The 27,011-nt window shown below is 42.9% G+C and overlaps 2 protein-coding genes across 2 annotated transcripts in view; both read right to left on the minus strand.

The window, feature by feature from the left end:
* Positions 1–509, minus strand: part of LOC139471999 (uncharacterized) — a 188,571-nt gene extending 188,062 nt beyond the window's left edge. The window contains exon 1 of the mRNA XM_071254507.1: positions 259–509. Coding sequence (XP_071110608.1) covers positions 259–429 — 171 coding nt within the window. The 5' untranslated portion in view covers positions 430–509. The remainder of the gene's footprint in view (positions 1–258) is intronic.
* A 5,740-nt stretch (positions 510–6,249) lies between these two features.
* Positions 6,250–22,263, minus strand: LOC139471803 (sialin-like). Its single transcript, XM_071254295.1, has 11 exons — positions 22,178–22,263; positions 20,076–20,266; positions 19,125–19,358; positions 18,536–18,623; positions 17,133–17,228; positions 12,967–13,094; positions 11,911–12,060; positions 9,001–9,130; positions 8,306–8,456; positions 7,384–7,474; positions 6,250–6,705 (listed from the first exon to the last, which is right to left on the minus strand). The coding sequence occupies exons 1-11, from the start codon at positions 22,227–22,229 to the stop codon at positions 6,469–6,471; spliced, it is 1,548 nt and encodes a 515-aa protein (XP_071110396.1). The 5' UTR covers positions 22,230–22,263; the 3' UTR covers positions 6,250–6,468.
* Between the last annotated feature and the right edge of the window lie 4,748 nt (positions 22,264–27,011).

Consider the following 27,011-nt stretch of genomic DNA (forward strand, 5'->3'; position numbering starts at 1 on the left):
CAACAAACAGACAAGTGTCTTCATGGCACCGTTTTCTTTAAAGACTGTGATTATACAAGAGAAGTAAGTACATTGTGTATCTCATCCTCGATAACCCAGGGATATATATCGCAATTCTTTAATGATTAATACCCTGGGTCCACCACAGCTTCGCTTTGAGCCCAATCCGACTAACACGACGCTAAATAAACATGAAATCGTCCAATCAAACCATAGTCACTACTGAGAGACATTCTGTTAATTAGTTAACTATCTCACCTTTGCTGCAATGTGGAATTCGCCGATACTCTTCACGTCAGCCTTTGAGTTGAATTTGTATTGATACTCGAATCCTGGTATAAAGTTGATGAATCGTGCATTGACACACGCGAGAAATGCCACAAATCCAGCTATTATTTCAGTCATGGTTCTTCGTCGGAGTCCCGACATTTTCACGTATAACACCACTGAGTATAGCGTATTCCCTGGTCACATGATAAGAGCTGGAAAGTTAGATGCGTGTGGCTGTGTGTCTCTGTACGGACTACAAGCTAACCCACGTTTCCGAGAATTCCCACTTCAACGCGTGAGAAAGGTAAATACATGTCGGTTTTCATTGGCTGACCCTAAGCGGAACATCGCCTTGTGTGACGTCACGTGCGTAAATGGACCGTAACGAATGTAACCTCCAGCGAACCGTGACAACTCCATCGATATTACGCTATTCATAAACCATGTTTTGCTTTCACTGTGCAAAATTACAGCCAAAACGTTTACAGGATAAGAACTAAGGATGGGCTATTCTAAGATATCTGTTTTAGGTTTTCAGATAATTTCATAATTAAAGGGAGGGGAGATTGGCTGTGCCAATCTGTGAAGGCGATGGACTGACCGCGTTATAACAGAAGCGCGCGGTTTCGAAACATTCCGATTTGTTTACGAGACAATCTAACGGAAATTGACATTTCTGGTAAGTCCCTGTTGATGTCGGTCTTTGACATCTGCCCTTGCGGTGAGCTGTGAATTTGAAAGTAAACCAAAGCTTAAATTGTCATGTTTAATATTTGTCTCCCACATGCACCTTCTTATACTGTGCCTGCAGTAAAAGGTAATGTCGCCTTGAAACAATACACTGAAATTATTTCTACCCTGTTTACATTTTATTCTAGGGATACACGTGAGTGGGTATTTACATCTATATTCAATGTCACATAAAATTATTTCTTATGATTAATGTCATGTCACGATACTCCGGACCAGGGCCTCGTTCTTTAAAGCTATCTTAGCGCTAAGGGGATCTTAAGTGCCATACTTTAACATAGGATTACGATCATCGTAGCGCTAAGATCGCTTTGAGGAACGGGATCCAGTATAAGAACACACACACACACACACACACACACACACGCACGCACGCACGCGCGCTATATGTATATCTATGAGCAATAATTTTGAACGCTATTCTAACCCTGCCCCTCACCCACCGTTATCGTCATGTATGCATGTACAGTAAAGTACGGTTATAACGAACTCAAAGGGACAACTAATTTTAGTTCGTTATAACCGTAGTTCGTTATAAGCATATATACAGCATAACTACAGCAAATAGTCGGGACCAAAATACTAAGTTTGTTATATCCGTCAGTTCGTTATAAGCGTGTTCGTTATAACCGTAGTTTACTGTATATCATATGTCAGTCCATAGTTTGTATATAAATTGACACAATAAAGATTTATTAGTGATGGTACATTTGTATCATTGTGTATGTGTAAATAATGTGTATTTAGGTCACCTCAGCCTTAGAATGTTTTCACTGTTCGTGTCTTCAACCAGACGCTGAAAGCGGTCTTGATGTGTTATGAATGACCGACACAACAACACGTTGTTTATCTATTCTCTTGTACTGCGTATCTTGATTGATCCGACACGCTCCGTAACACAAGGTGCGAAGTTAATGACCGTGACGATTAATGTTTAATTTGACCCAGATATATTAAAACTGCTCGCTCTGCCATGTTCCTTTAAGCGTGTAGGCGACTTAAAGACGAGGAAATACTTGTCTGGTTAGTTTTGTTTGACCTGTAGCATTGATGGGATGAAACCAGGGTGGGTTTATTGACAGCTAGCTGGCTGTTCTGGGTGTTAATTCGGAGCATCAGTTCGCGAATTTTCCAACGTGATATTTCCATACATCTGCATTACATTAATCACTGGATCATACATCGGTTTTAAACGTTGTATATTTGTTTATTTTAAGTGTTGGCTTAATTGCATCCCATCACCAGCAGCTGAAGGGTTGACATAAATCCTGCTGGGGAGCCGTGCAGGTAGCAGAAGTATTGTAAGTCCCCACGGTCCCCAGTAAGGTGGCCTAACTTTGGTTGCTAGTGATCTATAGCCCATTTTTATATTGTATTGTTGAATGAAACTGTATTCTTTTAACTGTTCTCAACTAATTTTAACATCGAAACTGTGATGCTCTAGTGATCTTACTGTCCATCGTTGACAGCTTTTTAATTAAGTCAAAATATAATTATTACAACTGTTTCGTCATGGCTGAAATACTGCCGATGTGACGATAAATTTCACTCACTCACTCACTCCTGAGTGATTTGTGTTTTGTGTGTTTGTAGTTTAACGTCGCACTCTGCAATATACCAGCTATATAACGGCGGTCTGTAAATAATCGAGTCTAGACCAGACAATCCAAAGTATTACAACCTATTGATCGCATACGAGGGAGGTTTCTGTATAACATAAGAGTAAAGGCGATTACAGACTAGTTCTACTTCAATCACGCGTACTGTAGTTGGTTGGTTGGTTTGTGTTTAACGCCGCACTCAGCAATATTCCAGCTATATGACGGCGGTCTGTAAATAATCGAGTCTGGACAAAACAATCCAGTGATTGATATCATGAGCATCGATCCACGCAATTGGGATCGATGACAAGCATCAACCAAATCAGCGAGCCTGACCACCCGATCCCGTTAGTCGCCTTTTACGCGTACTGTAGGTTATCATGCTTGGTCGGAGTTCCATTGTTAGGCGACTAACTTTTTGTGGTCAGCCTCGGTGACTCACGTGATTTGCTTTATCTGTCCGAGATGCCATTATTTACATGCGACCGTGATAAATGATCTGAAAAGGTGCGGCGCAAAACAACATTCACACACGAACGTGGTCACCCGAGGCGTCTGACATTGCGGTAGAGAAATATTTTACGTGCGACTCCCAATGAGCTGTCGAGGCAAATATCAATCTCATCAACATGCACCTTGAGCCTCCTGTGTTACATAATTTGGGCAGCAAAACTTGCTTTCATGAATTTATTACCCCTCTTCACCAGAATTGCAGAAAATGTCCGTGGAGATGTATACAACTATCGCCTTTTTCAGACAGTAATTACAGGTGTCAAATGCGGAACACACTCACCGCTGACAACGCTGGTACATGTAGGTGCCCTTTTTCCTTTTTCTTCTTTAAAGTGCACCTATAGCACGCTATCTGTCATTGTCATTAAACTACACACCAAATGAGCAGATCGGAATTGTGTCCAGGTATTTGGCTATCGTTTGCTCAAATGTGTACACATGCTCCCAGAACAAGCAAGGGCAAATGTTTTTCAAATTTGTTTACGACTCCCAAAAAATGAAATGTGGAAAGAAATATAAAAAAGAAGAAATAAGTGAAATGTTGAAAAAAAAACACCGAATAACTGTCGCTATCAATATAAATTAATTATTTAAAACACAATGCTTAAAAAATCTTGTAAATACAATTTGATAGCCCTCTTTTTTTCCAACCAATTTAACATTTGGAGGAAATTGAAAGAAAAGAATTTGCAATTTTGTTTTTTCGACCTACCGACCAAGATTCCAAAATGGAACTGGCCTAAAAGTGAAAATAATGTTCATTTCTCTTCACAGAGACCGCCTGCGTGGGGAAGTGGATAGGGTGTCTGCCCGGAGCGGGGAAGGTCGGTGGTTCGATCCCCTGAACGCGCCATATCAAAAGAGGTTAAAGGATGGTACTTGTTGTCGCCCTGCCTGTCGCAGGGGAAAAACAAGGACTGGTCGGCGTGGAGTCATCATTCTGTGTCTGAGTGGGGTATCCATGTTAAACTGTAGCACGGTGTCTAGGTGGACTAGCACAAACACACACATACACACACACACACACACACACACACACACACACACCGCTATATGTGCAATAATCTCACCTCATCTAAGAAAATATAGAAAGACACATAGATAGCATGACCCTTCAGTGTGCACATTAATAAGATATATAATAACATGAGCATGTATCCCAACCCACTCTTACACATGGCGCGTAATCCTGCACTAAGCAACAGCGCGTGTGTGTGTGCGTGCGTGCGTGCGTGAGAGCGTGTCATGAGCAAAGCCCACGCTAAAGGGCTCAGATAACACGCCTCCAACCAACCCATCGGGTCTGGGGACCAGCTTTGTCACTCCCCACGAGATCAACCTGGAGACTGACACGGCACAATCTGTAACCATTTGTACACATGGTGACATGTAAACTAGGGAACAGCCTTGCAAGTTGTGGAAGTATATTCAGTCTGTCTATCCTGACCTGCGCCATGGGCAGATCCAGCATTTTAAAAAGGGAGGGGTCTAAATATCCAAATCCTCTCTCAGTGGGACCCGGGACACCCCCTCTGGATCCGCTTATGTTCACAGCCATAATTTTCGAGACAGGGGGCGGGGGCATGGGTGGCCAAGTCGTCTAAGGCGCCGCGATTCGCTGTGCAGAGTTGCGTCCCTTGGGCACGCCAGGAACCTCTGATTGTGGGTTCGAATCCCGGTTCGCCCTGATTATGTTTCTAGGCTTGTCAACACTATACCCGTGCTCGTGGGTTTCACCGAAGTGGTAAACGCCTGAGACCTGCATCACTTCGGGCTTTCCTCCCACATTAAGCTGACACGCCGTGATATAACTTGAATAATGTTAAAAGCTGCCGTAAATCAGACTCACTCACTCACTCACTCGAGACAGGGGGCCCAGGTGCCGAATTCAATGACAGGGTTGTACCCCTTAGTCGTGGTCGTGGGTTCGAATCCTTGACAATACAGACCTCCAAGTAAATACATTCGTTATAGCCAAGGTCTATTACAAAATTGTTAACCTCGAAATCCACCAGAATGCATGAAAAACGCACACGGTAAACCTGCCATACATGAAGCTCCCCCCCCCCCCCCCCCCCCCCCCCGTTGTATTCAGAGAATAACATCTGAGCTACTAGGAATAAGGAATTATCTGTCCCGAGTGAATTCATTCCGCAAGTCCACCTCAGCGAGGGGGTTTCAACATTACTTCGCGAGGGACAGATAATCCGTTACTCCGAATAGCGAGTGATTTATTCTTCAATTTAGGCTTCAGTGGGAAATAATGAGGTTTCTGAAGTTGAGAAAAGTGATATTTTAATTGCAGTGAACACTTGATATTTCACTTGAATGAACAGAACTCTTTGACAGGAGATCCGTGAAGATTCCGGGGTAGAATAGGTCTTCAGCAACCCAAGCTTGCCGTAAAAGTTTACTCTGCTTGTCGTAAAAGGCGACTAACGGGATAGGGTGGTTGATGCATGTCATCCTATCCCAATTGCGTGGATCGATGCTCATGATATTAATCACTGGATTTTCTGGTCGTTAAACAACAAACAAAACAAACTTTGACAGGACTATTTTCTTACAAGAATTACCTCTCCTGAAACTATTTCCCCTTAATCGGGTAGGCAACTACAAAAAGTATATAATATATAGGATATATATATATTTCTCGTGAAATATTGTGTTTCTCTTATCTCGTGACGGGGACAACGAGATATTTTCAGAACTTGCGAGAAGGCGCTGACATGACCCAACGTTGAGAACAATGTAATAACTGACGTGAACTGGGCAACCATCATGCAACAAAGATAAGAAGGCTCAGTCTGAATTAATTGCGCTGATATCATTGCCCTTATGGGTAGAGTGAGTGAGTGAGTTGGGTTTAACGCCGCTTTTAACAGTATTCCAGTTATATCAAGGCGTGTCAGCTTAATGTGGGAGGAAAGCCCGAAGTAATGCAGGTCTCAGACGTTTACCACTTCGGTGAAACCCACGAGCACGGGTATGGTGCTGACAAACCTAGAAACATAATAGGGGCGAACCCCTTATGGGTAAAAGAAATTAATACACGTACTCTGTAACCTGTTGAATTTGTTTATTTGTTTAAACATCTACAACGTGTGCGCTTGGTGAGTGGGATACCGTCCTCATTGTTGACATTATTGATATTTATTTCCAATTCAGGTTAGCCATGAAAATAAACCACAGTAAAACCTCGTTAATCCGGATCCCCTTTATCCAGAACCCTCGCCTTCTGGACGATCACGATTCGTTAATCAAGTCAGTTAAACGGGAAATTTTGTAACCCGGATTGGCATGGTTTCACGGGAAATGTTTTTTTTCTTGGCAGTCAAGGTGATTCGATCTTCCCATTCTCTGTAAATCCTTCGTTATGAACTCCAGAGCTCGCATCACCATTTTCCACTTTTGGCTTGCCGTCCATGTCCAGAACGTCGATGTCAACTTTAACGTTTTCCCGTGCCCAGGGTTGAACTTCGAACTCGGAGAAAAAGGTAAATATGAAGGCTCCGACAAGACCGAATCCCGCACAGATGTAGAACACCGTACGCCATTCTCCCTGTGTGTTCTGCAACCCAAAAACAAGTGATGAATGTGTGAGTGAGCGAGTGGAAATCGAGCCCGGGTTTTCATAAACGAACCACAAGGTTGACGAAATTACTCTACCCCAGTGAGGTCTATTCCACACGTGTCACTTTAATGGTGGATTCGTAAGCAAGAAACGAACTTGAAGTCCATGATTATTGCACTTATAAAGTGGCTGCTTGTACTAGTCCGGGAGGCGGTGGGGTGGCCTAATGGTTAAAGGGTTCGCTCGTCACGCCGAAGGCCCGGTTCGATTCCCGACATGGGTACAATGTGTGAGGCCCATTTCTGGTGTCCCCCGCCTTGATATTGCTGGAATATTGCTAAAAGCGGCGTAAAACCATACTCAATCACTCACACACTCACTAGTCCGGGCTGATGCCGATTTTATAGTGCTACCCCACTGAGATACCATGCCGCAGTTTAACATGATCACCCCACTCAGACACAGTATACCGAGCCCGAGCCGACCAGTCCTTGTTTTAAGCCCCTTAATGCCGAGCGCCTGCAGAGTAACAAGAAGTACTATCTTTTAACGTCTTTTGGTATGACGCGGGCGGGGATCGAACGCCGGACCTTCCGCTCTCCGGGCGGACGCTCGACCACTAGACCACGGTGGCGGTCACATCTCCAAAGATAAACATGAACAGTTACTACTTACATTGGGCGTGAGCGCCCCAACAGCCAGCGGTGCCGTCATCCCGGGTACGGTGGCAAACAGATTGGATATTCCGAACAGAATTCCAGCGTATCTGGCAAGGATACAACATTTCAAAATTGTATTGATATGTACGAGAACATAGAGATAATTTTGGGAGACAACTGTCATCTACCTTGTCATATGTCTCATCAAATAACAGGATTAACGTCAGAGCTGTCGTTAGAGCCGTCCAAAATGCGGATTGTTGGGTCACAATGGCCGCTTAATATGCACTGGGAAAAACCTGTCACCTGGGGGTTTGTGGAAGGTTTGTATGAACCAGACTCAAACATACCACGGTAGGGTGGGTGAGTTGGGTTTAACGCCGCTGTTAACAGTATTCCAGTTATATCGCGGCGTCATACCACGGTAAATCATTGGCAGTTATAGATTTATTATACTGAAAGGTCACACTCTCAATACACATGTCTTGTCAATTAATAAATATTAAGTGGTTTATATTTGTATACCCAATATTTGTTCGCCAACTATTTAATGAAATGTGTTCATGATTCGTTAATCTGATGTTTTGATTTTCCGGACGATTTTATTGGATCGACTCCGTCACGTTTAAAGCTGTGCTGGTACATTGTTTGTTCGTCAATATTTGTTTTGTTTGTTGTTTAACGCCGCACTCAGCAATATACGAGCTATAAGACGGCGGTCTGTAAATAATCGAGTCTGGACCAGACAATCCAGTGATTGACATCGTGAGCATCGATCCACGCAATTGGGATAGGATGACATGCATCAACCAAGTCAGCGACCCTGACCACCCGATCCCCTTAGTCGCCTTTAACGACAAGCATTGTCGCCATTTACGGCAAGCGTGGGTTGCTGAAGACGTTCATCAATGTAGTGCTCAAAGAACATCGAGACACACCTGGGAGCGAAGTCGACGACGTTGACCATGAAACCAGAGTTGCAGAGCCCCATGAAGCCGACGGCGACACAGAGGAGGACAACGCCGACGTACCTGTTGCTGCAGGAGACGAAGCCCGTCCCTAACAAACACCCACTGGCACCGAGAAAAGCTGTAAAATAAGAAAATAATTGTGTCATCGCATTTGTAATGTGGTTGGTTGGTTGGTTTGTTGTTTAACGCCGCACTCTGCAATATTCCAGCTATATTACGGCGGTCTGGAAATAATTGAGCATGGACCAGACAATCCAGTGATTGATATCACGAGTGTTTACATGACAACTGCAAAGTTACGCAGAGGGGGAGTTGGTTGTTAGTGGACCCGTGACGATCCGGGGTAGAAAAGGTCATCAGCAACCCATACTTGTCGTAAAAGACGACTTTGCTTGTCGTTAGAGGCGACTGATGGGATCGGGCGGTCTGGCTTGCTGACTTGCTGACTTGGTTGATGGATGTCATTGTTTCCCAATTGCGTGGATCGATGCTCATGATGTCAATCAATGGATTGTCTGGTTTAGACTCGATTATTTACACACCACCGTCATATAGCTGGAATATTGCTGAGTGCGGCGTTGAACAACAAACAAACTTAATGTGAACCACTCGCGCCAAAAACCTTCATGCATTAACAGTCGAGTCATAATGTGTATACTCACCAAGAGCTTGAGCTCCTCTCCGGGTGACCTTGGTACTCAGATAGTGTCTTCGGAGGAAGTCGGCTATCTGGCCACCTCCTAATGACGTCACAGACATGGCCATGAAGGGAGCAGACGACAGCAGGCCGTTCTGGAGGAGATGGCAACTCATGGGCAGGGCAAAGACTTTTTTTAAAACGTTTTTATTGTTCCCAGAGTTGTACATCAATACAGTATTCCGTCAAAGACATATTTCGGATTGCATAGAATGGCACAATACACTCTTTAGAAAAATTAAAGGGTTGGAAACAAACGTTGTCCTATTTCAAACCAACACGGTTGCAACACACAGTCAGACTCAAACATATCATGTATCAACAGAGAGCTATGAATCAAATGCTGAGAATAAAGGTAACCATTTTTAAACAATTTTAAAAGTATATCTAATTTCGGTTTGGTTCCTTTAATTCCACTTACATGAATATGCCTTTTCCCCAATAAAACTATATGATTGATTCAAGTATTAGAGTAGTTAGAACCAAACCAAATAAGATATTTTGTCAATTTAATTTTTTGTGAAAGATAATGATTAAGCCAAAGTTCAAGATCATTCCAAAATTGTTTAGTTTCATTACATTTCTAAAAGACATGGCTGACGTCCTCATTGACAACATTACAAAAGCTACAAACACTGTTGTCTACAAGATTCATTGTTAATAGTTCCTTCTTTGTGTAGAAATCTGTATTGAAAATCTAAAAGTTTTACATCCTTCAGTTTATATCTATAAACAGTAAATATCGTTTTCCAATTAAAATCACTGTGAAAAATTGATTGCCATTTATCACAAACTTTATTTTTCATTTGATATTAATTTATCATAAAAGATTCTAGCGCCTTTTACAGGCTTCGTCAGATCACTTAAGCAACTGTTTATATACAAATTCTGTAAAATAATAGCAGGGCAGGGCAAAGACTTGACACTCACTGATTCCAATGTATGTCGAGTGAGTGAGTGAGTTGGGTTTAACGCCGCTCTTAACAGTATTCCAGTTATATCACGGCGTGTCAGCTTAATTTGGGAGGAAAGCCCGAAGTGGTGCAGGTCTCAGACGTTTACCACTTCGGTGAAACCCACGAGCACGGGTATGGTGCTGACAAACCTAGAAACTCAATCGGGGCGAACCGGGATTCGAACCCACAATCATAGGTTCCTTGCGTGCCTAAGGGACGCAACTCTGCACAGCGAATCGCGGCGCCTTAAACCACATCGATCTACGTAACTGGGATACGATGACATGCATCAACCAAGTCAGCGATCCTGACCACCCGATCCCGTTAGTCGCCTCTTACAAGCATAGTCGCCTTTTACGGCAAGCATGGGTTGCTGAAGACCTATTCTACCCCGGATCTTCAAGTGTCGGTGGACTTACTAACACATTGATTTACTTACAAACAAAATGGATTTTACTTCCTAACACAATGTGTTTACTTTCCGACACAATGGATTTACTTACTTAATAATGCGTAATAACTTGTTCATACTAAGACAATGAATGTACTTATAGTCACAAAGGATTCACTTATATTTTCAAAGAATTCACTGAATAACACACTGGATGTGGAAGGGAATATCCGAGTAACTCTCCATTCCTTAAAACTAATGAAGCAGAGGCCCCTACTTTCACACTTTCACAAAATATTCTCTTGTGTAAAATATTTGAAAACTATACCAGAACTCTGCCGCTGTTGCACGTGCACCTCGCTCCGCCACGAGCTGATATTTACAATACATGGTACACGACCCTTCATAATTTCGTGGGGTCCTAGACTAGTATTTTATCAATCGCTTGCACATTGTCAATACATGATGACGGGAATTATAGGAAATATAGAGCCCCGAACAGGAATATATTTACCTGAATTGTTTTAACATTATATACATGTGCATATTGTTATTAAGCTTTATGCAAAATTATATTTAACAGCTAATTTCACACCATTCCTTCATGTGTCGCCTGAGCTGAGGTCGATATCAACACGTCCTCAAATAAAAAAAATGCAGGTACAAACCCCCTGGCGACACATTTTTTTCCGACAAAATTTGAAATTATTCAAAATATTTAAAACAAGTTCCGTCAATTCGAAGTGCAAATAAATTGAAGTGTTGGTTCAAGATAATATATAATTGACAACTCTACAAAAAATAATGGAGCGTTTAAACAATAGAATGACGTCACGGATGTGTTTTAATGGATTGGATTGATCTGTACAGCACACAGCAACATACTGCACTAGAAAACTACACCCACATGTGGGAAGGCCAGATCCACGGATAGGTTACCCGAGAATGTTTAATGACTTAAGTAAATGAAATAACTACACTGGTCTGATACAATAATGCTGTAAAACATGTACACAGTCAGACATTTTTTTTTTGTTTGTTTGTTGTTTAACGCCGCACTCAACAATATTCCAGCTGTATGACGGCGGTCTGAAAATAATCGAGTCTGGACCAGACAATCCAGTGATTAATATCATGAGCATCGATCCACGCAATTGGGATACGCTGACATGCATCAACCAAGTCAGCGAGCCTGACCACCCAATTCCGTTAGTCGCCTCTTTCGACAAGCAGAGTCGCCTTTAACGGTAAGCATGGGTTGCTGAAGACCTATTCTAACCCCGATCTTCACGGGTCACATAGTTTATTAAAAGTGTCACATGAAAGTTTACAATACCCCGGCTGTCTGAGGCTTATGGGACTCTGTGAAACAGTATTATTTAATCATACTCCGTCGTATATCATATTCCTAAAAAAATAATTAACAAAAAATATGTACTCACTGCCCCTACTATAAACACCATAAACTAAGTACCGTTCAAACACAATCACTCACTCACCCAGTCACCAGGAATATAATTATTCTTACTGATTTAACATCGTAGAGGAGAACTTCTTTCAGGAAGGATGGTACTTCCGCCATGATGGTGTACAACAACCAGTTGAAACAGACGTGAGACAGGACGCACACGTAGAGTGGCCGTGATGTTGCTATCTCCCGCCATGGAGTAGATGTCACCTGCAAGCAAGTCCAATGTGTATTATGTACTGACCACCAAAAGAAACGCGAATACCATAGACGATGGTTAATATATGAAGAATGACTCAAATTCAGGAGATATTAGATTCGTTCGATGCACAAACGAACATACTGGTATGTTGTGTGAACCGACTCTCATGAACGCATCACATGTGGCGTCATAGATCCATGACTCAAGATGTGTCTTGTGCAGGATTAGCGTGTAAAGTCTTGTGCAGCATATGGTGATAGTGAGTGAGTGAGTGAGTGAATATGGTTTTACGCCGCTTTTAGCAATATTCCAGCAATATCACGGCGGGGGACAGAAATGGGCTTCACACATTGTACCCATGTCTGGAAACGAACCCGGGTCTTCGGCGTGACGAGCGAACGCTTTAACCAATAGGCCACCCGACCGCCCCCATATGGTGATAGGAATAAAGAGACCCTGTGGTAAGAGTTGACTGTTTGTATTTTTGTCATTAAAATGTACACATTGGAAACATCTCTTCTTAACGACATTCTTCTCTGTATTTTTCTATAGTTCGCGTTTCTCTTGGCGTTGAGTAAATATAAACAATGAGTGAGTGAGTGAGTTTGGTTTTACGCCGCTTTTAGCAATATTACAGCAATGTCACGGCGGGGACACCAGAAATGGGCTTCACACATTGTACCCATGTCGGGAATCGAACCCCGGTCTTCAGCGTGACGATCGTACGCTCTAAACACTAGGCTACCCGACCGCCCCTATAAACAATGAAATTTTCGATCTCAAAATATGTTCTTCCTAAAATACGAATGACTGTCATCAGTTGACGATCTCTTTGAAGCAGCGAATGTTATTCGTAGTTTCTTTGTTTTTGTTGTTGTTTAATTAAAGCAATTGTCTGAGAAGAGTCACCGTACCGGTTTTGTGCTGTCACCAATGCTCTTAACGATGTAGTCGCGCTCTTCATCAGTGATGGAGGAGTGGGCTGACGGACTGTCAGCCACGAAGACGAACCACACAATCATCCATAATAGGTTAGCTGCCCCTGTGCAGGTGAACACGTTGAATAAGTTCGTGTTGCATTTGTCATGGGACATTAAATATGTCTTTACGTTGAATATCTAGTCTGAAAGCTTTGACTTAATCCACCATACAAGGGCAGGAGGTTGGTGGTTCGATCCCCGGCTGCGTCATATAAAAAAAGACGTCAAACTATGGTACTTGTCGTTACCCTGCCTGCGCACGACATGAAGGAGATACAACATGGAGTGAGTGAGTGAGTTATTGCTTTACGTCACATCGGCAATATTTCAGCCATATTACAACATGGACCGGTTCTGAGTCAGAATACAGTGTCTTAGGGGGGTGTCTATTTTAAACTGCTGCATGTTATCTCAGTGGACAAGCACTATCAAACTGGCATTAGTTCGAACTGGAAAAAGCAGACGCACGCGTCATACCAAAATACTTTAAAAGATGGTACTTGTTGTTACCCTGTCTGGCGCTCGGCATTAAGGGGCTAAAACTAGGACTGGTCGGCTCGGAGTAATCTGTGTCTGAGTGGGGTATACGTGTTAAACTGGTATGGTATCTTTGTGGGCGAGTTCTATAAATCGGCATCAGTCCAGACTAGTACAAGCAGCCAAACACACACGTGCATGCACGTCGCTATACAAGTGTACTAATCTTGGACGCGACGTTATACCCAATTTCACCTCACCTATTCTAACATACACAGTGACAATGATATCTAGCAAATATTGGTTTATAAAATTGCTCGATTTAAATGACTATTGGTTATCATTGGTATCACACGAACTGGGTGAGTGAGTGAGAGAGAGGCGTTTAACACCGATTCGAACAGTTTTCAGTTTTTGTCACGGCGTGCTGTAATAAGTGACCCGAATGTGTGTCATCTCTCCCCAACTGATCGTTGCTATGTGGTTGGGCCGATGGATAGTGGTTAGTTCTTCACGCTGAACAAAGTTCGCTACCCACATTGGTACACACAACCCGTGGGAGGCCAGGTCTGGGTGCCACCCGTACTGACATTGGTGTAATGTTGCTACAACAAACTCACTAACCTCTGAACCATGTGTGTCAAGGGATCTACCTGAAGGCATGTATGTGAAGGCATGTGTGTCAAGGGATCTACCTGAAGGCATGTGTGTCAAGGGATATATATGAAGGCATGTGTGTCAAGGGATATATCTGAAGGCATGTGTGTCAAGGGATATATATGAAGGCATGTGTGTCAAGGGATATATCTGAAGGTATGTGTGTCAAGGGATATATATGAAGGCATGTGTGTCAAGGGATATATCTGAAGGCATGTGTGTCAAGGGATATATATGAAGGCATGTGTGTCAAGGGATATATATGAAGGCATGTGTGTTTCAAAGGGTATGTTTGAAGGCATGTTTGTGAAGATGTGTGTGAAGGCATGTGTGTCAAGGGATATATCTGAAGGTATGTGTGTGAAGGCATGTGTGTCAAGGGATATATCTGAAGGTATGTGTGTCAAGGCATGTGTGTCAAGGGATATATATGAAGGCATGTGTGTTTCAAAGGGTATGTTTGAAGGCATGTGTGTGAAGGAATATATCTGAAGGTATGTGTGTGAAGGGATATATCTGAAGGTATGTGTGTGAAGGCATGTGTGTCAAGGGATATATCTGAAGATATGTGTGTGAAGGCATGTGTGTCAAGGGATATATCTGAAGGTATGTGTGTCAAGGAATGTGTGTCAAGGGATATATGTGAAGGCATGTGTGTCAAGGGATATATCTGAAGGCATGTGTGTCAAGGCATGTGTGTCAAGGCATGTGTGTCAAGGGATATATCTGAAGGCATGTGTGTCAAGGGATATATCTGAAGGCATGTGTGTCAAGGCATGTGTGTCAAGGGATATATCTGAAGGCATGTTTGTGAAGGCATGTGTGTCAAGGAATATATCTGAAGGCATGTGTGTCAAGGGATATATCTGGAGGCATGTGTGTCAAGGGATATATCTGAAGGCATGTGTGTCAAGGGATATATCTGAAGGCATGTGTGTTAAGGGATATATGTGAAGGCATGTTTGTGAAGGCATGTGTGTCAAGGGATATATCTGAAGGTATGTGTGTGAAGGCATGTGTGCCAAGGGATATATCTGAAGGCATGTTTGTGAAGGCATGTGTGTCAAGGGATATATCTGAAGATATGTGTGTGAAGGCATGTGTGTCAAGGGATATATCTGAAGGCATGTGTGTGAAGGCATGTGTGTCAAGGGATATATCTGAAGGTATGTGTGTGAAGGCATGTGTGTCAAGGGATATATCTGAAGGTATGTGTGTCAAGGCATGTGTGTCAAGGCATGTGTGTCAAGGCATGTGTGTCAAGGGATATATCTGAAGGTATGTGTGTCAAGGGATATATCTGAAGGCATGTGTGTCAAGGCATGTGTGTGAAGGCATGTGTGTCAAGGGATATATCTGAAGGTATGTGTGTCAAGGGATATATGTGAAGGCATGTTGTGAAGACGTGTGTGGAGGGATATATCTGAAGGCATTTGTGTCAAGGCATGTGTATCAAGGGATATATCTGAAGGCATGTGTATCAAGGGATATATGTGAAGGCATGTGTGTCAAGGGATATATGTGAAGGCATGTGTGTCAAGGGATATATCTAAGGGCATGTGTATCAAGGGATATATGTGAAGGCATGTGTATCAAGGGATATATGTGAAGGCATGTGTATCAAGGGATATATCTGAAGGCATGTGTATCAAGGGATATATGTGAAGGCATGTGTATCAAGGGATATATGTGAAGGCATGTGTATCAAGGGATATATGTGAAGGCATGTGTATCAAGGGATATATCTAAAGGCATGTGTGTCAAGACGTGTGTGTCAGAGGGTATGTCTGAAGGCATGTGTGTGAAGACGTGTGTGTGAAGACGTGTGTCAAGGCATGTGTGTAAAGACGTGTGTCAAGGCATATGCGTGTGTCAAGGGATATGTCTGAAGGCATGTATGTGAAGACGTGTGTCAAGGGATATATCTGAAGGCATTTGTGTCAAGGCGTGTGTGTCAAGGGATATATCTAAAGGCATGTGTGTCAAGGAATATATCTAAAGGCATTTGTGTCAAGGCATGTGTGTCAAGGGATATATCTAAAGGCATGTGTGTCAAGGGATATATCTGAAGGCATGTGTGTCAAGGGATATATCTGAAGGCATTTGTGTCAAGGCATGTGTGTCAAGGCATGTGTGTCAAGGCATGTGTGTCAAGGCATGTATGTGAAGACATGTGTGTCAAGGGATATATCTGAAGGCATGTGTGTCAAGGGATATATCTGAAGGCATGTGTGTCAAGGGATATATCTGAAGGCATGTGTGTCAAGGCATGTGTGTCAAGGCATGTATGTGAAGACATGTGTGTCAAGGGATATATCTGAAGGCATGTGTGTCAAGGGATATATCTGAAGGCTTGTGTGTCAAGGGATATATCTGAAGGCATGTGTGTGAAGGTATGTGTGTGAAGGCATGTGTGTGAAGGCACGTCAACTTCCTCACACAAGGTGCCTTTGATATTGACTTAATATTGACAAGCGCGACTACAACTTTATGGACAAAGATAATACATTTGTATCACAAGTTAACAAGTGCTAGATGAATGCAAAAAGATCCTCGAAGATATTTTCGTTCTGAACACTAGTCGCCCCAGTTTTGTTGAAGTGAGTAGGTTGTTGTGTTGTGTTTAACCTTAGTATATCGATTGCCTATAAGAAAACATGTTCAGTATGGTATGTGTGTGTGTGTGTGTGTGTGTGTGTGTGTGTGTGTGTGTGTGTGTGCGTGCGTGCGTGCGTGCGCGTGCATGTGCGTGCGTGCTCCCCCACCCCATTTTCCCGTTGTTGTGTTTCTGATCTATTGTCTTGATTCTCAGTGGAACAGGTGTACGGGACAAACGAGTTGAAAATATAATCACTTGAGAAACCTTGCATCAACTGCTTGGCTTGGGACATTTAACTGAAGTCATTGTCAGACTCAGGGTGTTCGGTCTATAACAGTTCTGTGTGATAGTAAAGTGATTTACTCACCTACCACGTAAAATATAGATCCCCAACCATTGTCAAATCCTTCAGCGCACAAATAGCCAGATATTATAAAGGTCAAAATATTTCCGACGAAAGCTCCTGAAAATACAATTTCGAAAATATCATGACAGATGAATGAATGAGTGAATGAATGAATGATCGTTTTCAGTTTACGAAATTCTCATTTTTGATATTTACAGCGGTGTAAAAGTGAGTGAGTGAGTGAGTGAGTGAGTTTGATTTAACGCCGCTTTTAACAGTATTCCAGTTATATCACGGCGTGTCAGCTTAATGTGGGGGGAAAGCCCGAAGTGATGCAGGTCTCAGACGTTAACCACTTCGGTGAAACCCACGAGCACGGGTATGGTGCTGACAAACCTAGAAACATAATTGGGGCGAACCGGGATTCGAACCCACAATCATAGGTTTCTGGCGTGCCCAAGGGACGCAACTCTGCACGGCGAATCGCGGCGCCTTAGACGACTGGGCCAATCGTGCCCCCTACAGCAGTGTAAAAATATGAATGGATCACTGAAAATTAGTGATAACACCGAGTTCGCGAAAAGTCTTTAACTTTTCTTTCAGTGACTGCTTGGATAGCATTGTGATGGTCAAAATGTTTCCCATGAAAGACGCTGAAAATACAATTTCAAAAATATGACAGATGAATGAATGAATGAATGAATAATCATTTTCAGTTTACGAAATCCTATTTTTTGTATTTACAGTGGTGTAAATATATGAATGGATCACTGAAAATCAGAGATGACACCATGTGTTAGCGAAACGTCTTTAAACTTTTGCTTTTAGTGACTTTGGGGTTATGTTATGATGGTGAAGATGTTTCCGACGGAAGAACCTGAAAATACAATTTCGAAAATAGGATGAATGAACGAAGGAACGAATATTTTTCAATCAACGAAATCCAAATTTTTGTTATTCACAGCGGAATGAATGAATGAATGAATGAATGAATGAATGAATGAATGAATATTTTTTCTGTAAACGAAATCCACATTTTTGTCTTTAACAGCGGCGAAAAAATATGAATGGATGACTGAAATTCAGTGATGACACCAGGTGTTCGCAAAAAAAGCTTTAACTATTGCTTTAAGTGACTATTTGTGAAGTAAATCCACAATATTCGCGACATAAGCGAGGTAGTTTGGTTTAACCCACTTTAAGCTTACAGTATTTCAGTTACATCAGGGTGCGTCAGCTTTCACGCAGGTGAAACCCACGAGAGCAAGGTGCTACCTGACCAAGGACCATGCTGACCCGGGATTCGAACCCACCATTATTGGATCATGTCATGGAACCTGTGCCCCGTATGATCCTAATGAAAACATCGTACATTGGAACAAGGCGACTTTATATCCTTTTCTTGACAATCAAGCCACATTTACCCGAGAACGTCAGGGAGAGGAGTTTACTTCTCTCCATGGGTGGGGCCCATTTCCCCCACATTGACTGCATCGCTGGATAAGACACGCCCTGAAATAGTAATTCCTGAATGGCTATTTAAAATAGTACACAGGAAAACATCGTTAAACTGGACGGTGCCAATGACGGAAGAATTCGTCTTTATAAATGAATTCCGAATTATCGATATACAATTATTATTGTGTTTGTATACTTTCCTTGAAAACGTTCCAAATATCAATCGCCCGGGAAGTTTGACACACCAACGGGGTCAAGTAGTAATTGGGGTCCAAACTAACGGGGTCAAGATTAACTCGGTTCAGTCTAACGGGATCTAGGATAACGGTGTCCCGATTAACGGAAGCCAAAGTAAAGGGAACCTGACTATTTTATAACAGGTTCCAGATTAACAGTGTCCAGTCTGATGAGGTCCAATCTATCGTGACCCAGAATAACGGGGTAAATGGCCTCTGAAGGGGTCCAGATTTATGGGTCCAGTATAACGGGATCTAGAGTAGCGGGCTCAGTGTAACGGGGTCTAAAAATATTTGACAACCTTTCTCCATGTCTTACCGTAAAGAATCCAATAAGAACCCTCAGTGCGTACACAATATAAATGCTCTCCCGTGCTCCAACTGGAGTCAACATGGTTGCTATGGCACCAATGGTCCAACCAATTCCAAGCACATATTTCCCCCCAAACCTTCCGGCAAGCCATCCAGCGGGGATTTGGGCGAAGATATAACCATAGTAAAAAGCGGACAAAATGCCGGATTGTTCTCCCTTGTTCCAAGTGAACTCCGCCCTCTGGAAAATACAAGTGAGTGAGTGAGTATGGTTTTACGCCGCTTTTAGCAATATTCCAGCAATATCACGGCGGGGGACACCAGAAATGGGCTTCACACATTGTACCCATGTCGGGAATCGAACCCGGGTCATCGGCGTGACGAGCGAACGCTTTAACCACTAGGCTACCCAACCGCCCCCTTGAACATACAAGAATAGAATCACTCTTCAGTGAAATATGGTCATAGGAAGGAACTGTGTAGTACATTCTGACGAAACACAATTAATTTTGCTTTTGTTTAAAACTGACATGCTCATATTAAACAAACGGACAACGATTATGCTCTGTCTTACTCTGAACCTAGGAGGATTCCAGGTTAACATCGGTCACCAGCAAATTATGCTTGTCCCAAGAGGCGACTAACGGGATCCGGTGGAATCACTTGGTTGATGCATGTCATCGTATCCCAATTGCGTGGATCGATGCTTATGACGTCAACCACTGGATTGTCTGGTCCAGGCTCGATAATTTACAGACCGCCGTCATATAACTGGAATATTGCTGAGTGCGGCGTTAAACAACAAAACAATTAAACAAAATACTAACAGGCCGTTGTGATCTAGCTAGACTATAGCTGCAAACTGTTTTAAACCACGTTCAATCAACAAATTTGGTACTGAAACAGAAGGCTCGATGATCACGCGATGTGAACCACAAACGACAGACATTTGACTTACGTCATAGCCCCTGGAAACATTGGCGTTAGGGACGCACATTGGGTCGGAGACGTTTGCAGAAGACGCTGTGTTGTTGTCAATGACCATGCAGACGATGGCGACACTGATGTCGGTCCTGACGGCGTAGACGAAGATGAACGAGATAGAGGAGATATAGGCCAGCAGCCATCGTTTGGATAACAAGCATGGTGCTGCAAGAAAATATGTCGTCGGTAATGTTAGTTTATAAACGTATGATTTTTGGAAATAAAACTACACTCTTGAGTCTTGAAGTAATCTAACTGTATTATTTTGGAGCCGAGCGCTTTAGCGTTATCTCATAGCCAAAGGAACCACCCTGAGTGAGTGAGTGAGTGAGTGAGTTTGGTTTTACGCCGCTTTTAGCAATATTCCAGCAATATCACGGCGGGGAACACCAGAAATGGGCTTCACACATTGTACCCATGTCTTCGGCGTGACGAGCGAACGCTTTAACCACTAGGCTACCCGACCGCCCGGAACCACCCTGAAGAAAGGCTAAATAACGCCATTTTCAGTTGAAGACGAGTACACGAGACGTGAGAGAGGTTCTTCTTGTTGTTGTTGTTTAACGCCGCACACTGCAATATTCCATCTATATGATGACGGTCTGTCAATAATGGAGTCTGGGTCAAACGATCCAGTGATTGACATCCTGATCATCGATCCACGCAATTGGGATTCGTTGACGTCAACCACGTCAGCGAGCCTGACCACCCGATCCCGTTTGTCGCCTCTTACGACAAGCGTAACAACAAACACACCAAACCAAACCTAAAGTCAAATGGGAATCGAACCCGGGTCTTGGGCGTGACGAGCGAACGCTTTAACCACAAGGCTACCCTACCGCCCTAGTAGCAGAAGTAGTAGTAGTAGTAGTAGTAGTAGTAGTAGTAGTAGTAGTAATAGAGGAAGTGGTAGCAGTGCTGGAAATAGAAGTATTCGTAATATATGCAACATGTATAAAGTATTAAACGCTTGAATTTCAAATGGTGAAACGGTTTTCAAATATCCTATACAACAAACCACTCATCATTTGTGTTTAAGCGGCGTGATTTTTTTTATTCAGTTTTTTTAACATTCAAATTTCACCTCGGAAAGGCTAGGTGAGGTTGGTCTAACGCCGATTTAGCCAAGTGACGGAACGTCTTTTTCCCAAATCAAATATCTGCCAGCGGGATTCACACCCGCAAAGTCCGCACAGAAGGCAGACGAATGTTGTCTCCTGCCCCGGCGACATGGGAAAATTGCGTGAAATCAACACCTAAATATTTACTTACATTAGGACTTATTGCTTATCCCTTTAGGAACAACGAGATATGTTTAATGCAATTTTTATACAGTATGTTACTCTATGCATTGTAGTATTTGAACAGAACTTGTAGCTTTTCGTTCAACGAAACGAACAGGTGGAAACGAAATTAATATTATCTTGATCAGGGCTATGTTTGCTCATAAAAGGCCCATCAACATGGGTAAGTAGTGTTTACGTGATTGATAAAAGTGCTCGAGTTGGTCCCAAATCAATGACATACTTGCCCCGGGACATGCATTTCATAACCCAAATCGGCAAAGTGCGAGGTGCACGTGCGAAAGGCTCGGGGAACATATTTCACGTGATTCACGCAGGGCCGACTCACACATTGTTCTCATAGTTGAACAAAGAGCATTTTAGGTGCTATAAATGATGGACAGGGTTTAATTCTGTCAGACCACTTGGACCCCGGTGTGTCTTATCGTTGAAATGGTTACGAAAAAAGTGCATTCGTCATGAGCATTTAGAATTGCAACGCCAAAAACCGACAATTTCAAATTGCGAAATTGTATTACAACTGTAAGCCACAAAACCCTTTCCATAATCATAAAACATAAATATCGAGAATTGATACCAACTCTTTAGCTGTTTGTTTAAGAGCTTTTAACTACCAAATAAACAAAATACGTCTGTCCGTCTGTAACGTTTGTGAACGCTGATAATGAGATAGTAAATAGCTTTGATTACAAAACATTTAGTATCAGCAAGCCCAAATCCTCCTTGCTCAAATATTCAAAAGTTTTCACGATAAAAGAAAATTAATTCTCACCATTTTCTCTCAGTTCGGACTCTTCAATAGTTTCCTCCGAGCTCGTCCCCATATTGAAACAAGATAACACAGGTCATATGACTGACATTATGTCGGCCAAGGCTGTGTTGTGTCCTCCCCCCAGAATACGCCACGTCACGATTATCTTACAGAATGGGGGGTACTGTTAGGGAAAGAACGAAGTGTACGAATTACGTAAATTCAACTGGAGCGTAGAGTTGGGTAACACAAGAGTGAGTGAGTTGGGTTTAACGCCGCTTTTAACAGTATTCCAGTTATATCACGGCGTGTCAGCTTAATGTGGGAGGAAAGCCCGAAGTGATGCAGGTCTCAGACGTTGACCACTTCGGTGAAACCCACGAGCACGGGTATGGTGCTGACAAACCTAGAAACATAATCGGGGCGAATCGGGATTCGAACCCACAATCATAGGTTTCTGGCGTGCCCAAGGGACACAACTCTGCACAGTGAATAGAGGCGCCTTAGACGACTGGGCCACCCGTGCCCCGTTTTCCGATGGGCATTAGTCCTTGCACTAATAGAACAAAAAATATAAAATCTCAAGGCCAGGAAATAGTCAGTCAGGAAAAATGTACGCATGCACACTCGAACACACAGACACGCAACCCAAACAAACAAACAAACAAACAAAACAACACACACTTGCTTTCACTGTATAAGTGCAATCATCTTAACGAGACGTTAAACCCAATTTCACCTCACCTGTTGTGATTTGTGTCCAGTAATTCATAAATGTTGAAATTAAATTTGAGCTAAACATTGAAATAAGTGTTTGAACACCTGAATCGAACGACTGGCAGCTAAACGCCACTTCAAACAGGGAGAGTTTAATTATATTCACGAACACTTACAAAAGTATATGGTTGTTTTAACTATTTCAGTTTAGTAAGGGTATCCCAGCTGGAAAATGTACGACAGACTTGGCCCACCAGAAAACATATCCTCAAACACTTGTTCTGTATTATTTAGGGGCAGTTTTTAGGGGACAATTGTCTGTGGGGCAGTTTTCCGGTGGGTGAGTGAGTGAGTGAGTGAGTTGGCTACCCCAAAATTAAAGCTGCTGATGTTTTTATGTTTGCATTCATTCTTAAAACTAGTTATAGACGTACGTCTGATATTCCAGCTACATTTAAAATAGAAGCTTCAAATGTAAACTTGAAGGGTTTCAGTTTCCAAAACTCATGTTATCAATCACTGGATTGTCTGGACCAGACTCGATTATTTACAGACCGCCGTCATATAGCTGGAATATTGCTGAGTGCGGCGTTAAACAACAAACAAACAAACAAACAAAGAAAACAATTTCCAAAAGGGCAGAAATAAATTTCGAACAATACTTGGACACAACTGAATAAAAAAAAGAAGAAGCAATATTTCATACTCCTGTGAAAAGTCCAACACAGACTCGATTGTTTATAGGCCGCCACGATCTTTTTTTAACAAAACAAAAATCAAAACAAGCACGAGTGTTGATATGTCGTAGGCCTGCTGTTTCCCGTGATAACAACTATCAACCTAACTTCTCAATTACGTGAACCTGAATCAACATGAAAACCTGGTGCTTCACATATATTGCTTGTGATAAATTATAACGGCCTTTTCTTTTTGCACTTTTCCTAAGGCATCAAATAAACATTTCGTCGAACTATCGAGTGAACATACACTACATCTCAAAACTAACATCCCCTCATTCCATCTGATCCTGATGTTTTGCTGGAGGAGATATTGGTTCATAACTGACGTAGACTTGAGAGAGTAATACAAACATGCTACCTTCTTGACAATTAAAGAACATTCCCATTTGACATATTCACAGAATATATAAATTGGAACCTTCACAAAATATATCTGGAATACTGTTAAAAGCGCCGTTAAACCAACTCACTCACTCACAAAATATATAATTATTTATTTGGGTAAAATCAAAGAATGTATGTATTAGAGCACCACGAAAAAACTTCAAAAACAACAAAATTTGAAACAAAAACCTTAAAGGAAAGTAAAGTCTGTGTCGGAATAATGATCTAAATGACGTACATATTCAAAAGACCCGTGAAGATTCCGGGGTAGAATAGGTCTTCAGCAACCCATGCTTGCCGTAAAAGGCGACTATGCTTGTCGTAAAAGGCGACTAACTGGATCGGGTGGTCCAGCTCGCTGACTTGGTTGCATCTTCCCGAGGCAAGAGAGTTAACTGACTATAAAAGTCCAGTTTCCACCCTTGCCGAACTAGCTTAGGCTGGAATTCCTGGGCTCGATCGTAGCGCCACCAGTGGCTATTAGGAGTTACGTCCTTTCTATGCCTCTCCTTTTGACCAATCAGATTCAACCTCTCTTATCACTTGCATTTGCTTCAAACAAAACGGTGGAGCCAAGTCAAGACGATCTGATCGATAATCAAGATCTATATTGTGATAAAACAAGTCTTACATCGCGAAGTGCATCAAATCACGTGAGCACCTTGATTAAAAACATGAAAAGATTTGGAAAATATCTGTTGACAACGAGTTGGCGGTGCAAATGTTTTGCAAATGCTGCAGTCGACTGAAATCTGCATGACACTTTACGAACCGGATTTCGATTTCGGTGCGCGATTTTGATTGGACTATGCATAGACTCGTTAGTCCAGTCAAATTGTAACTCCATAATACCAGCCTAGTTCGGCAAGGGTGGAAACTGGATCTTAAAGTCAGTTAACTCTCTTGCCTCGGGAAGATGACTTGGTTGATACATGGCATCGATCCCAATTGCATGGATCGATGGTCATGATGTCAATCACTGGATTGTCTGGTCCAGACTCGATTTTTTACAGTCAGCCGTCATATAGCTGGAATATTGCTGAGTGCGGCGTTAAACAACAAACACACAAACAAACAAACCATCTGGACCCTCATTCAGAGCATGCCGGGGGCGGTCGGGTAGCCAGGTGGTTAAAGCGTTCGCTCGTCTACGGGGTCATACTCGAAAATCATACAAGGAACAAACCTCTCTCTTTAACTTGTTTTCTATACACGGCCTCGTCGTACTTTGCCCTGGATGACAAGGGTCTGGTCCCACCCGCACAGTTTAGTTGCTGGGAAGATGCCCTAAATAACAACACAACTATGGGGAGACAATCTCGGGACTCCTTCCGTTATCTCGACACTTGTGTGACCAGTGGTGCAGATTTAAGAGAAATATTTAAAGTTAGGGCTCCAAGTATACAGGCTAGCCGACGATTTTATGTTTTTTGTTTGTTGTTTAACGCCGCACTCAGCATTATTCCAGCTATGTGACGACGGTCTGTAAATAGTCGAGTCTGAATTGGGATCGATGACATGCATCAACCAAGTCAGCGAGTCTGACCACCCGTTAGTCGCCTCTTAAATCGTACTCTGGTGCGTGAATGGATGTTCACACTATCGTCCACGTGTTCTCGTGACAAACACCCTGGTATTCCAGGGTTGAACAGCTAACCAGTCTTACCAGCCGACCAAGTGAAGATACCTTTGTGGAAGCAATATGTGTCGGCTGGTTGTTTCATTTTCATTGATACAGTGAGTCAGTCAGTCAGTTGTGTTTAACGCCGCTTTTAACAGTATTCCAGTTATATCACGGCGTGTCAGCTTAATGTGGGAGGAAAGACCGAAGTGATGCAGGTCTCAGACGTTTACCACTTCGGTGAAACCCACGAGCACGGGTATGGTGCTGACAAACCTAGAAACATAATCGGGGCGAACCGGGATTTGAACCCACAATCATAGGTTTCTGGCGTGCCCAAAGGACGCAACTCTGCACAGCGAATCGCGGCGCCTCAGACGACTGGGCCACCCGTGCCCCCTTCATTGATACAGCTTTAATTTTGTGAATGCGGCGTAAAAGAATATTCACTCCCAATTGTGATCTAATTACCATGGCAACATGTAAGGGAGAATCGTGATCACTCACGTCTGTCGGAAATGGGGGCGGTCGGGTAGCCTAGTGGTTAAAGCGTTCGCTCGTCACGCCGAAGACCCGGGTTCGATTCCCGACATGGGTACAATGTGTGAAGCCCATTTCTGGTGACCCCCGCCGTGATATTGCTAAAAGCGGCGTAAAACCATACTCACTCACTCACTCACTGTCGGAAATGACCCTGCCCTAAAGCAGTTCACAATTTCTGCATGTACTTTAAGGTCCAAATGTTCAGTCAGTGAACGTTGGCACAATCACCTCATCCACACTGAACAAAGTGACTGAATGAGTGCAGTACCTAAACAGTTATTGAGGACACGAGGCTAACGCGGAAGGAAAGCCTGTGTGGCAAGTCGTACACGTGTATAAATAGTGAGTGAGTTGGGGTTAACGCCGCTTTTAACAGTATTCCAGTTATATCACAGCGTGTCAGCTTAATGTGTGAGGAAAGCCCGTTCTGATGCAGGTCTCAGACGTTTTCCATTTCGGTGAATTCCACGAAAACAGGTATGGTGCTGACAAACCTAGAAACATAATCGGGGCGAACAGGGATTCGAACCCACAATTATAGGTTTCTGGCGTGCCCAAGGGACGCAGGTCTCAGACGTTAACCACTTCGGTGAAACCCACGAACACGGGTATGGTGCCGACAAAACTAGAAACATAATCGGGGCGAACCGGGATTCGAACCCACAATCATAGGTTTCTGGCGTGCCCAAGGGACGCAACTCTGCACAGCGAATCGCGGCGACTAAGACGACTGGGCCACCCGTGCCCCCATATATAAATAGAGTGAAGAGAACGGGTACGGTGATGAAAAACCAAGAAACATCACAGGTGTAAATTTGAAATTCGAACCCATTATCATAGGATTTTGGCA

The sequence above is a fragment of the Haliotis cracherodii genome, unplaced genomic scaffold (assembly GCF_022045235.1).
Source record: "Haliotis cracherodii isolate W230 unplaced genomic scaffold, xgHalCrac1.p SCAF_23, whole genome shotgun sequence".
NCBI classification, from domain to species: Eukaryota; Metazoa; Mollusca; class Gastropoda; order Lepetellida; family Haliotidae; genus Haliotis; species Haliotis cracherodii.

Coding starts and splice junctions, on each gene's coding strand:
- LOC139471803 (XM_071254295.1), bottom strand. CDS start 22,229: ATGGGGACGAGCTCGGAGGAAACTATTGAAGAGTCCGAACTGAGAGAA. Junction 9,131..11,910: donor TCCTCTACGATGTTAAATCA/GTAAGAATAATT, acceptor CATCTCCTCCAG/AACGGCCTGCTGTCGTCTGC. Junction 7,475..8,305: donor GTCGTCGACTTCGCTCCCAG/GTGTGTCTCGAT, acceptor TATCCTTGCCAG/ATACGCTGGAATTCTGTTCG.